General features: G+C 36.3%; 1 protein-coding gene across 6 annotated transcripts in view; it reads right to left on the bottom strand.

The window, feature by feature from the left end:
• Positions 1-12,891, bottom strand: part of Spef2 (sperm flagellar 2) — a 159,723-nt gene that overhangs the window by 51,057 nt on the left and 95,775 nt on the right. For all 6 annotated transcript variants that reach the window (XR_261209.2, XM_005386196.2, XM_013515000.1 and 3 more), the window contains exons 24-25: positions 7,554-7,705; positions 3,927-4,107 (exon numbers count right to left, since the gene is read on the bottom strand). Coding sequence is in view for 5 of the 6 variants with exons in the window: in XM_005386196.2 (XP_005386253.1) it covers positions 3,927-4,107; positions 7,554-7,705 (333 nt within the window). In the remaining variant the exon portion in view is untranslated. The remainder of the gene's footprint in view (positions 1-3,926; positions 4,108-7,553; positions 7,706-12,891) is intronic.

Genomic DNA, 12,891 nt, shown 5'->3' with positions numbered 1-12,891 from the left:
CATGAAGGTTTTAGAGAAAGCCAGTTTTTTGTTTCAGGTATTTTGTTTTACATTCACAGATGCCTTTCTGATAAAAATGGATTTCATGTTATAGACCCTACTGTGCTTTCAAGTTCTTGGTAAAGCCGAAAACAGGCTTGTTAACATTCCCCCCTAAATTGCAAGCAATTCAATTTTTAATCTGTTCTTGCAAAGCACTGTAAACTAACAATTTCCTTTAAAATTGCATTTTTCTCCTTGGTAAAAAACCTTGTGATGATGATGATGATGACAATGATTATGATGATAATGATTATCACAACCTGTTTTTTATGCTCCACTTTCTTTTAAGAACTCTGAGTCTCTTTCAAAGATTAACATAATTTGCCATCTAGCTTGTAGGGCGGGAGAGAATTTTAAACATAATTCTTTGATGTTGTGAGTCTTAAATATGACTCCTTTGAAATCAGTGCTTACCTACTAATTAGAAGAAAGTTTTGCTAAAAATTAACACATACTAAATGGACAACTCTTGGTACAACTGTTGCATAGAAAAGCCTACTTTGATGCGCTCTCACTTCAAGTGCAGTCATCCCAGCTGGTACCATTTTCTCACATCTATTTACCGAATCACACCTGTCTCATTTGGTACTCAAAGCTCCCTTAGACGTTTGTTTCCTACACAGGAGAGGTTTAAGCACTTAGGGGTCGGGGTGTTAAAACTATGAGTACTTTTGTTTTTTTGTCTGCCTTTGATCATGTGACATCAAAATCACGAAAGTCTATTCAAAACATAAAAGCTGAGTTCGTATATAATTGTTAGTAATATTTACTGCTAATCAGCCTTTTTTCTTTTATGAGATTTTATTGAAGCCCCAAAAGAAAATATTGCTATTTTATATAAATTTCTGACAATATGCTGTATTATGCTTGTAGTTTTCAAAACATTTTCCTATACCTTGTTTCATTGAATCTTTTCAACCATTCAACAGTATCTGCCATGACACAGAGACAGGACTGAAGATCTAGAGAGGTGAAAGATTTTCCTAAACTCACAGAACTTAATCAAGAGATCTATCTAATGCTCTTTGTGCTGCCTAGCTTCTCTTTCTAAAAGTGTAATCTTTTCAAATGCCATTTCTCCAGGTAATTTTAATGTAATAAAATGTAATGTAATACATAGGACTCATAAATTATATTTATGTAGCTTAATTAACAATATGAATAACTCACTTTTTTCCTATAGCTCCTGAATCTGGTTCCCCACTCTCTGGTGCTCGGTACTTGTGCTCTTTGTGGTGACCATTACTGTCACGGCCACCATCATTGATACTGACATCAGCATCATGAATGCAGAAGCAGCAGCACCTCAAGGCTAGTGCCATGGTGTATGTGGGCATCGTGCTAGACTAGAGTACATGAAAACTTTTAGAATCTATTAAGTATTTGGGAAAACAAGTACTAAGATTAAAATTACAAAACTTGCCTGGATACTAAGAGTTAAATGAGTAGATAATAATCATTCATGGATAGGAAATGTCTTGGATCACAGGAGGCTGGGAGTTCAAAAAACAGGCAAATAACTGGTCAGAAATCTGGGCAGGAACCAGTTCTGATGACTTAGGAGGAGGACCCATGACACTAAAATTGGTAATGCCCCTGGAAAATGGAGCAAGCACTACCCAGTCACAGAACTCTTTTGATGAGTTGGTACTGGCCAGGATACAAAAGGCTGAGCATTTAGGCTGCTAGGTAAGGGGTGTAGGATTCTACCATGGCTGTGAGAAACGACCACATTATGCCATTCTTTTCTGGGGTCAATAAGGAGACATTATTTCAGTATCCTTATAAGCATCATATATGCCATTTAAATCTAGCAACACTTTTTATATCCAGATCATTTTGCTCCTTTGAAATTAATGTAATTGTAGGTGTATTTGGGATGTACCTCTATTATCTATGTTCCTTCTACCTATATTGCTTGTCCCAAATCTTTTATTGTCCTCCTTTCTTTCCTTCTTTTGTATTTAATATTTTAAATTATGTAATTCCTTTTCCCTCATTTTAAATTGGAAATAACATTAAGTCATTCATTTACTTAACCCATGTAAATTAGAAATAATATTAAATAGGTGCCCTAGGAATAACACCATCAATTACTGACTGAATAATATGTTTTGATAAGTTAATAATTCATGGTATAATTTTTAGCATGTCCACTAGGAGAGGAGTAGCAGAATGCATTACTTCCAAACTTTAAAACGTGAAAAGCAAGAGGCAGAAAGTACAAAAAGGCTGAAAACAAAAGCATATGAAAGCTAGGATCTGTAAATATTTCAAAGTATGATTTCCAAAATAGCATAATAGTTAAAGATTATCTCATGATCAGAAAATATTCAATTCACTAGAAAGTTTCAACAGTTTAAAATTTGTATATTATTATTCCCACTGCCTCAAATATGCAAGAATTGATAAAACTTCAGAGAGACATTTATTCACTCTCAATAATGAGTGACTTTATCACAACTCTTGACAATTTAAAAAAAGAGAAAAATTTGAGGATGAAGTTTTAAGTAATATTATATATAGCTTCATTCAACTACATTTTGAACTATAAATATACAATAAATAACAAGATAAATCATATAAATTTTACATATAAACAGTGAAATATATGTTTATTAAACAATAGTGTATGGGATATACCTAAAAATATGCGTGTATCATCCTGTGAAAACTGAAGCGCAATGCTCAGTCCTCTACTGGCACAGAACACAGCACATACTCTTATACATACATGCAAATGGGTGCCAGTGGACATGGATAAGGATATTCACGGCAGCAACGTCCAGAATGGCATCAAACTAGAGCCCAAAAGTGTACCAGTAGCAGTCCAGTTAAATTAACTGCGGTGCACTCATTTAATGAAACACTACATAACAAAATGAACAGATCCTTTCACATTTAACAACATGAAAGAGATCTCATCAATAATGTCCCACAAAAGAAGACACAAAGAAGACACAAGGCATAATTGCACTTATTTAAAGCCCCAAAGCAAGCAAAGGTACATTCCAGTGTTTCGAGATACAGACTTGGGTAACAAAACTCTTCTAAAAAATCAAGCAAATAGGGGGCTGGGGATTTAGCTCAGCAGCACAGCGCCTGCCTGGCAAGTGCAAGGTCGAGAGTTCAATTCCCGGTACCGGAAAAAAAATAAAAAAAGAAAAAAAAATCAAGGAAATAATCTCTTAAAAGGCAGATGGTGGTCTCTTTGGTGGGGACAAGGAGGGTGAAGGCTGGAAGGAGCACAGTAAGGAATAAAAAGGTACAGACTTTATTCTACTCCTCCAATATAGGGGTTGTAAGTCTTTAAGTGGGTCCATGAAGCCAGGCAATAAGATTTCATATTTTTTCTTACTGTATCAAAATCTACATTAAAATACTTTTCAAACAGAAGCAAGACAGTGAGAGTTTATGATTACAATACTTTTCAAAGAAAAGAAAAGTGAGAAGAAAAGACAGAGGAAGAAAGAACTTGAGGATTATGTGTGAGGTGGTCATACACAGAGAAGCCTGAGACAGACAAGCTAGGAGGATCTTGGGACACACCCAGTTAGAAATTGTAATTGTGTGCTGTGAGATTTGACAATGGTGTGACTTTTAGTTGGCCACAGTCCCACCCACCCTATTGTCTCATATTTGATCAGCCTCATATTTTTTCCAGCTGGCCCTCTAAGCCCCAGGACTTGGAACTCTCAAGTATTTATTAGCCAAATTGTTTCACTTCTTTCTTGGGAGGGTGGGTGCAGATACATCTTGAAGACATACTTTTATAGAATGCTTGAGAATATCATATAACTTTCTACTTAGAGCATATATTACCAGTCTTGGTACTTAATGAATGGGTATTATTGAAAGGAAATGTACGAGCAAGCATGGCTTACCATGTGAGATACTGCTGAGGAAGCCTGCTGCCATGTGTCCATGACCAACTTCTCATTTGCCTCAAAGTTTAACACTATGTTTTCTAGTGAGTAATCCATCTTGTTTCTTAGTATTGCTTTTACTTTTGGTCTGAGCATAGCTGTTTCTGGAGAAATGGATATTCGAGGAACTGGAGGAAACCTTTGAAAAACAAAACCACAGAAATAGATTATATTTAACAGAATTCTATTTTTGTGATCATGTTCCTTAATGAATTTTGTTGTCTTGTTCTAATGTCCAGTTTTAAAGTTTTCTTAAAGAATTCTTTAAAGGGGAAAAGATTACAAAAGACTGTAGTCAAATTTCTGTGCTCTAGACTCTTAATGGTAAGAGAAAACACAACAAATAGGCAATATTTTCAGACTTAGTTCTCAGTAATTATAAAAAGGAAGACTAAACAACAGCGATTACAAGAAAATACAACACTGAAGTTTTTCTAGGGCGTCTTCTTCCAATGTGGTATAAGCTAATGTAACTGTGCATCACTTCTTAAAATGCCTGGTGTCATTTGACATCCTAAAGCGGAGGATGAATAGGATAATATGACATAAGTGGGGACTAAGTGGGGCTATGGTGAAAGGTAACCAGGTTTTGGTGGTGAGTGGGGTAGAGTCCCAGTAGCCTTCTTCTCTCTGCACTATGGATGGAGAAGGTTTTCTCTTTGTTTTGTCAAGTGCTGTAGCAACACGGAGTTAAGTCATCCTTCTGCCTTCCTTAACCATACTGCTGCTCCTATGTAGAAATTTTAGAGCTATGCTTGAGAATATGCCACCCTTAAGGATTCCAGAATCTCAAAGGTTAACTGAAATGGAAAGACATCTACAAGGTAGAGTGTTTTTGTGATTGGGATTGTCTTTTAGTGACAGAAATTGTAAAACACTCAGTTTACAAAAGAAATAAGGAAGGAGTACTTCCAAGGATGCCTTTGTTGAAATTAGTCAGGGTGAATAATAGCTATGGTATTGATTTTGTGGATTCAAGTTGCTAGAGGAAAGAGCAGTGATTTTGAAAGATAGATGCACACTGCAACAATTAACTTGGTCTTGTTTTGAAGTATCAGACGTGTTTCTTGAATTTGGCCTTCTGGTTCTTAGAGGGCTTGAAATTCTGATGGCCTGCTATGTCTATAAAGTCAATGTATTGAGGATCCATTGTTTATCTACTCACATATTTATATTTCAATAATCAAATACTGTTAAATCAAATAATGCTAAATTAGTTCAAATGTGGTAAGCCTCTATGACCATCTCTATACATGTAATAAAGTACAACACTTATTTCCCAACACCTTGATTTGCAAGACAACAGTACTGGCATATCATGTAGAGAAGGAATTTGGGTTTACGATTTCTTTACTGGAAAAATAAAATGTTTTAGGTATTTCTTCCATTGTCAGTAGATATAAACGTGGACACAGCACTTGACTTTCTGGGCTCAGTCCTTCTTAAATAATACAAATATAATAATATTACCACTATTATTCCTTATCAATTAATTGTCACTACTCTTATATAATGTTACAATAGTACTATCATTATTATAGGATTGTGGAAGAAATAAAGTAGAATTGGAATGTAAAAACAGCCAACACTGTACTCATTTCTCCATACATGTTTCAGAGACTGTGGTTAATTGGTTGGTTGGTTGATTGGTTGATACAGCGAATGACTGATAGTTCCAGCAGATAGCAGTGATTTGAGGTTGAGACTGGTGCAGAGTTGTTCTGCAGAAAACAAGAACTGGCTGTTCTTTGCAGTTTTGTTCTACCAACCAACACTAATAACTTTCCCATGACTTGCTATTTTGTGCTAAGAACAGAATGTGCCGCCACTCCAGACACTGAAATTTGGCCTCTTTTGATTGGTGCTGTTGGTTCACATTGCCCTTGAAACTTTTCATTGTTTTTAATTTCGAAGCTCTCATTCAACAGCTTGCCAAACATTTCTCTTGCATTTTTATTAAGAAGAGGATACATACTTTCCTTCTTACGTGTTTTTCACACACAGGGGGCCTGGTAGGGTTAACATGGCCCTACAAAGAAAAAGCCTAGAAAGAGAACAAATGGACCTTAGATCATTGCATAACACTATTGTGTTCTGGCAACCTCAAATCTTTTTTTTTGGAACAAGGCGGAATAAAATAAGCAAAGTAAAAACAGGCAGTACTTACACCTAAAATATCTCATACAGGCAAAATTATGCAATAAAATAGTCACCATTTAATTGAGAGTTCCTATTTCTAGATTTCAAACCTTTTGATTCCACACAGGGTTCCAAATGGTTTGTAGATTTTATTTTCTTTATTCTTCACAACCCTACCTTACAGATAAGAAAACTGAGGCTTAGAGTGACTTGACCAGACAAGAAAATTGTCTTAATTTATTTATATATAGTTAGTAAGTGACAGATCCAGGATTCAAATCAGAGCTGTCTGAATTCAAATTGTATTCAATATCCTATGGATTTATTTTTTGGTGTGACCCCGATCATTTGCATTGATTAAGCAAACTTGTAAAAAGGAAACAAAGTCAATATAAATTGTGTGGTTTATCTTGGAGTTTTAAACTTAACATTCAGTGCTTGTGTATTGTTTTTAAAATCTCTTTCCTTATTTCTGTCAATAACCACAATTCATTTTTTCTTTTACATGGCCTGCCTGTTGACCATAAGAAAATATGAGATTTTAACTCCTACTTTTATCAATTTCTTTTTAATGAATTAATTTACTTCTTAAGGATGTTGAGGTAAATTAACCTTTGAATTGCTTTAATTTTTGCAAAAATAAGCTTAAAAAATCTCTTTTAGTGATTTATGGTTGAAAACATATCATAATAATTACCACCATTACTAACTTCTGTTTCTTGAAGACAGTTTTTTATGTTTGTAGCCTTTCAGAATTTGCAATATTGCTCTTCCTCTACCCCCTACCCACTAGGTTTATGAAAATAATTATTTACAAACTTTTGTGCTGCATAGGATTTGTTTGGCTTCCTCATCCCACCACCAAGTTCATTTTCTTACTGGCAGGAATCTGACTTTAGGATATTAATAAATCTTTTAGTCTTACGGTGTCTTAATCACTCATAACTGAGATTTTACTGCTTTACAATATCCTAAAAACACAAATAACCCTTCCGATTTTCATTTATGTGATGTGAAACACACACACACACACACACACACACACGCGCGTGCACACGCCCAAACACACACACTCTTCTTGGCTCCTTTCATAAAAGTGCTGCAAGCTCATAATCCGCTACCACAGATTCTTGGTGCTAAAAGTATTTCAGAATTTCGATGTATCATATACTTCCTAATCCCCACAGCAAAGACGGAAGGCACTCCATAATAACCACACTCTGCTCCTGCAGCAAAACAAATAAATATTCCCTATAAACAGATAAATAATCCATATTAGTAGTTTTAAGTAAGTAATACACTGAAGTTACAAAAAAGTTCAAGAGCTTTTTTGAACTTCTGAATTTTTAGGGAAAGGAATGTGATACTTTTATTAGTAACAATAATTTGAAATCACCAAGCTTTATGTTCAAAATAATTACTGTGTACCATGATGACCTGCCTTACCTAATCTGGGTTTCTGAAATATCTTTTGTATCCAGTTGAGCCAATGTGATTCGAGTAAATTTCTTATTATCCTCTGTAGGGTTTTTGCATTCCATTGCCCTATAATAATCTTGAAGAAATCTCTTTGTATCTTGGAAACGGTTCAGTTCTGCCTTTAATAACAAAAGTTATTGTTAATACCCAAGAAAGAACAGAGTGATCCATACACATTTTCCATATAATACTCCGTGAGTGCCATCTTAAAGACACTTAGGTTGAAATTAATTTTCTGGAAGTTAAGCAAAGGCACAGGCTGTATGTGTTATATTCATAAAATGAAAGATAACTGGTGATTTTGTGCTCTTTGTCCTTATCGAGCATGATGCCACCTAATGTGACATTTCTATGTCTTTTTATATTGTGACAAAAGATTACATGTACATGATGCTTGAAGTAGTGCATATTCTTCATTATTCTGATACTAGGAATTCTTTCCATACCTTAAGGTTAATCAAACAATACATTAAGAAACATGGAAGTGTCTTTTTTGTCATAGATAACATGTTAGTTGATTTGGGGGACACTGAAAGTGCTACATATAGAAATAAAAAAATAAAACACAATACTAGATTGTGGTACTCTAGGACAATATAGCCTAATTGTGGAGACATGAAAAACATCACATAAAGTATAATAAATAGTTCCCTTTTTACACTTTTACTCTTGTTTAATATATAAGGTAGAGGTATATTTCTTCCATTGGTTACAAGTGAACTCCTGTGCTGGGTTTGCCAGGTAAGTACCTTGAGGGAAATGGAACAGCATAGACAAGTTGGGGACAAAATGAGCATCAACACCTGGCATGTGGCACCTTCCTACCTGTCATTTCCACAGTGGTGTGCCTATGCTGAAGAGCACAAACAGGAAGACTTTGCACATAGGCAGTAATCTATACTACAAACACAGACCCTAGGTTTTCCAAACCATTCTCCTACTAGATATTAGGTCATGTGACCCATCTGTGCTTTTTTTTCCAGTAGTATAAAGCACAATCTCCAGACTGAGTTAGGTGGTGAGGCTGCTTTAGGCAGTATCTAAGGAATAAATTATTGAACCTTTATGAAGGTGTATTCCATGATATCTAGTTATTTCTAGAAATATCTTTACATAAAAGAGCAAAACTGACCTAGTGTTCAAAGTCTTTAACTGAACCTAACCAAAGGACATTTATGAAGGGATCCATCACAAATGCCAAACAATTCCATTATCAGAGATAACCTTCCACTATCGTATTTAGCACTGAGAACAAAAAAAATGACTGCTTTTGGACTACAGGCTGTTGGGCCAGGGATATAGCTCAGCAGCACAGTGCCTGCCTGGAAGGCGCAAGGTCGTGAGTTTGATTCCTGGTACCAAAAAAAAAAACAAAACAAAACCAAATACCATGGACTACAGGCTGCAACAAAAAACAATAGGTTCATTAAGCTTTGCAACATGGAAAAAGATAAGCCAAATTGCTCCTGGAAAGCTGTCCTTCACATTATTACACTTTTCCAGCCAAGTGAAACAGGCATTTCATTTTGTTATTTTGAATCTATTTTATAAAACACAATGAACATTCACATAGTGTTTTAAATTATAGAACATATTTTAGTCTCCTTGGATTTTGAGTATAAATATATGTTTAAGTAATTTTTCAAACTAGTATTTCCAAATGACCAGGAAAACTAAGCATTTTTCTTTTTTATTGCAAGGAATCTAAATTACATTTTAAAATATTCAAATATAGAATAGTATCATAGTTTGACAATAAATTTACATATCGTGCTTAGTTTTATTAAAACTGCAGAGAGAAAATGTGCCTTGAAAATTATACTTATGGAATGGTACAATACCACATCACAATGAATAGGAGGCAAAAAAAAAACCCAGTCTGTACAAACTGGATATTGACAAATAGCCTTGGAGAGTTGAAGAAAAGTGGAGAGAGGTTTTTAAAAATCTTGGTGATTAAGACATAGTATTATATTATTTGGTAAATAAATGTAGGAATAAGGACATTATGTCCTCCTTAGCTTAGCTGACCTCTTTAATAATGATAGGTTTAGTAGTCTATTTTATTCAATTGTTATTTGGGACTGTGCTGGTTGGAATTCGTGCCTTAGGTTTCCCTTAGTATAGTGATTAATTTATAAAAGATTAATTTATTTTAAGGAGCATAATTTGATTCACTTTATAGCTAAGTCTGAGTAAGCTGCTTGCTGTGGTTTAGATAGGGAATGTCTCTCCAACGTCTTGTGAGCTCAGATGTGGGTCTTTTGGAAGGGGATTAGATTGTGGAGGCACTGTTTTCATTGATGAATTTATCCACTGGGAGTTCAGCCACCGACTGTGCTACTGGAAGGTGGGGCATAGCAGGGAGAGGCAGGTCACTGGATACGTGACGTGGAAATGTATATCTTCCTCCCCAGCATCGCCTTTCACTCTTTGTTTCCTGGTCTCTGTGATGTTAGCAGCTCTCTGCCAGGTCCTACTACCCTCCCTTACCTACTTTGGAAATACCCAACCATGCAGAGTTTGAGACTTCTGAAACTGAGCCAAAATAAATCTCTCCTCCTTTAAGTTGTAGGCTTCAGATATTTTGTCTGAGAGATGAGGAAAGTTATTAAGACATTGCCAAACTGTATCAGGATTCCCATTTAGGAAAAATTAGCAAGTTCAATGTGTTCTACCTGAAAGTCCTTAGAACAGTGCCTGGTATTTATTCAATAAGAATTTAGCAGATGTTAGCTGTTATTCACAGCTCTTTGCCTTTTCTTTTCTTCTAGTTGTTGTTGGATATTACTTCAGTTTCTGAGGATGAGAGCCCTGAATCTAGACACTAGTGAAATGTAAGAGTCATACCATTTCCAAGAGAGTCATGTATGGTTTGTACTCATAAGAATGATTTATAAAAATGGTCTACCCTCTGTGCCTTTATTACTGTGTTGGATTTCAGATAATTCTGCTGTAAGCTTTTGACACACCTGTTCCCTACACCTGATCTCTGCTTACTCAAACTGCATCCTGAGAATGTTGCCAGGCTGGCTTAGGCTACTTGGGGATCTTACTTTAAACCCTGGCACAGTCCATGCTTTGTGCATCAGCTCTGTCCTCTGGTTTATGTGATCTCTTGAATTTCATCCTCTCTGCCCAATCCAGATTCCTAACATTGCAGGATAGGTCTTCCTTGTCCTGCTAACCTGATTTTAAATCTGTCTCCAGCATTGCAGTGCTAACATAGTCTCCAATTTCCTAGGAAGTTACATTCTAAGACAGTCAGTGAATGTTTCACTTTCTATCTCTGGGATAAAATATCCAGCACTGAAAACTCAAAGAAGGAGAGGGTTATTTTGGCTCACAGTTTTGATGACTCAGTCCACAATCAATGGACTCCAAGGCAGAAAGGGTATGGAAGAAAGGCACGGCAGGGGAACGGTGTTCATGGTGTGCCAGCAAGGAAGCAGAAAGAGAGAGAGACAGGTGAGCAGCCAGGGATGAGAACACCCTTGTAAACTGCCAGCAGTGACACACCTCAACCAACCAGACCCCTTCTCTGAACATGAAACTTTCGGGGGGCACTTCAGAATTAAATCATAACACATATACAGTGTGTGTGAATGCAACAAAGAGACAATTCACATCCCAGGTGAGATGGAGATTGAGGTAGTAAAAAGTAGAACAGCAAGTGAATTTATCATGATCCACAGAATGGTGTGCAATTTAAATTTTTGCATCGTTAATTTCTTGAATTTTCCATTGAATATTTTTGGACCACCAGACCCACTCAGCTATATGAGAGAATTGCTGAGGTAGTTTGAAACCAGTTAAATGAGATCCTACCTTGAAAATAAAACAAACAAAAACTATACAAACATACAAATGGGGAGGCCATGGTTGGCCAAGGTCACTAGAATTGTGAAAGCAAAACCATATTAAGGGGACTATTATATCAGCAGGGCTGCTCCTATGTCTCAAGTTTCTGCTGTCTTTCAGGCCCTCTGTGATCTGGCCTAAGCACCATGGAAGGTCTCTTGGTAGGCTAGAACTGCTGGCATTCATTGTCTATTTGTTGAAAAGTATTTGCAGAACAACTTCTGTGCACAGCCTCTAGAGATTGCAGGTAAAGTGGGTAGTAGGGAAGGGAAAGGGGTATAAAAAGAATTACGATGTGGCATGTACCTGTACCAAATACCCACAATGAAAATAGTCATTATGTATTGCAAAGATGAACTAATAAACATAAAATATTCACACACATTTTATCTAGCATACATTTTATCTGAGAGGCAGGAGCAGCCCCGCTGATGTAATAGTCGCCTTAGCATGGTTTCACTTGTCATAGTTTTAGTGACCTTGGCCAACCATGACTTCCCCATTTGTATGTTTATACAGGTTTTTTTGTTGTTTTATTTTCAAGGTAGGATCTCATTTGCCAGATAAATACCATCATTTCCTGCAGTATCTCCTTTTGTAAGTTAATCAGTTGAAGACCAGAAATGTTTTCCATTTTCCATCTCCATTGATTTCTTTTAGGAAAAATATAACCGTATCTGCATAGCTTCACCTGGATACCCATGATGTTCACCTCAGCTCGATTCAGTTTTATACAGGTTTCTGCCTGACACTAGACTCCTGACCTCTCTTTTCTTAGAACACTTAGGGTACTGTAGAAAATTCATCACGGCAGAAACATTTTTCTATCTTTTTGAGATGTGAAGCTTTTATTTTTATTAGTCCATATTTACCATACATGCTGACTACTTTGTGAGCATTTGGTACATGTACATACCGCATTTTAATTCTTTATATCCCCCCCCACACACACACACCTACTTCCTCCATCTCTTGGGTCCCTTCCAGTTTACAAAAGACCTTTTCAAAAACTTATGTTTTACAACTCCTCAGTCTTAAGACCTTTGAAATGTAATTAGTCATCAAGGAAGAAGTGTCTCTGCCTTGCGTGAAGGAGGAGCCTGACTTCAGTGGGTCCCTTGCTCCAAGTAAAAACCTAAATCCAGTAATGAAGAAAGGAAAATATGTTCTTTTACTTTGGGTGAGACCTATGAACAAACACATGGCCTATGACCCCTCACACTCCATCGTACTCCAACTCTCAAAACTCCCCACTGCTTAGTTGGGAAAAGCTGTATGCTAAAGACAGGTCTGAGCTCTCTTCGCTGCTGGCAGTAATATCAGAATAAAAGTAAGGTCTATCTTCCTACTTTCTCTCATGCAATTTTTATTTAGTAGAGTGTGAATCTAAATTAATCAGGGTCTCTTGATGAATAGCCTGTTTTTCCAATCCAGTAGTAATGGA

This window comes from Chinchilla lanigera, unplaced genomic scaffold, assembly GCF_000276665.1.
Source record: "Chinchilla lanigera isolate Chin_1 unplaced genomic scaffold, ChiLan1.0 scaffold00025, whole genome shotgun sequence".
Lineage (NCBI taxonomy): Eukaryota > Metazoa > Chordata > Mammalia > Rodentia > Chinchillidae > Chinchilla > Chinchilla lanigera.
This window is presented reverse-complemented; position numbering and strand designations above follow the sequence as displayed.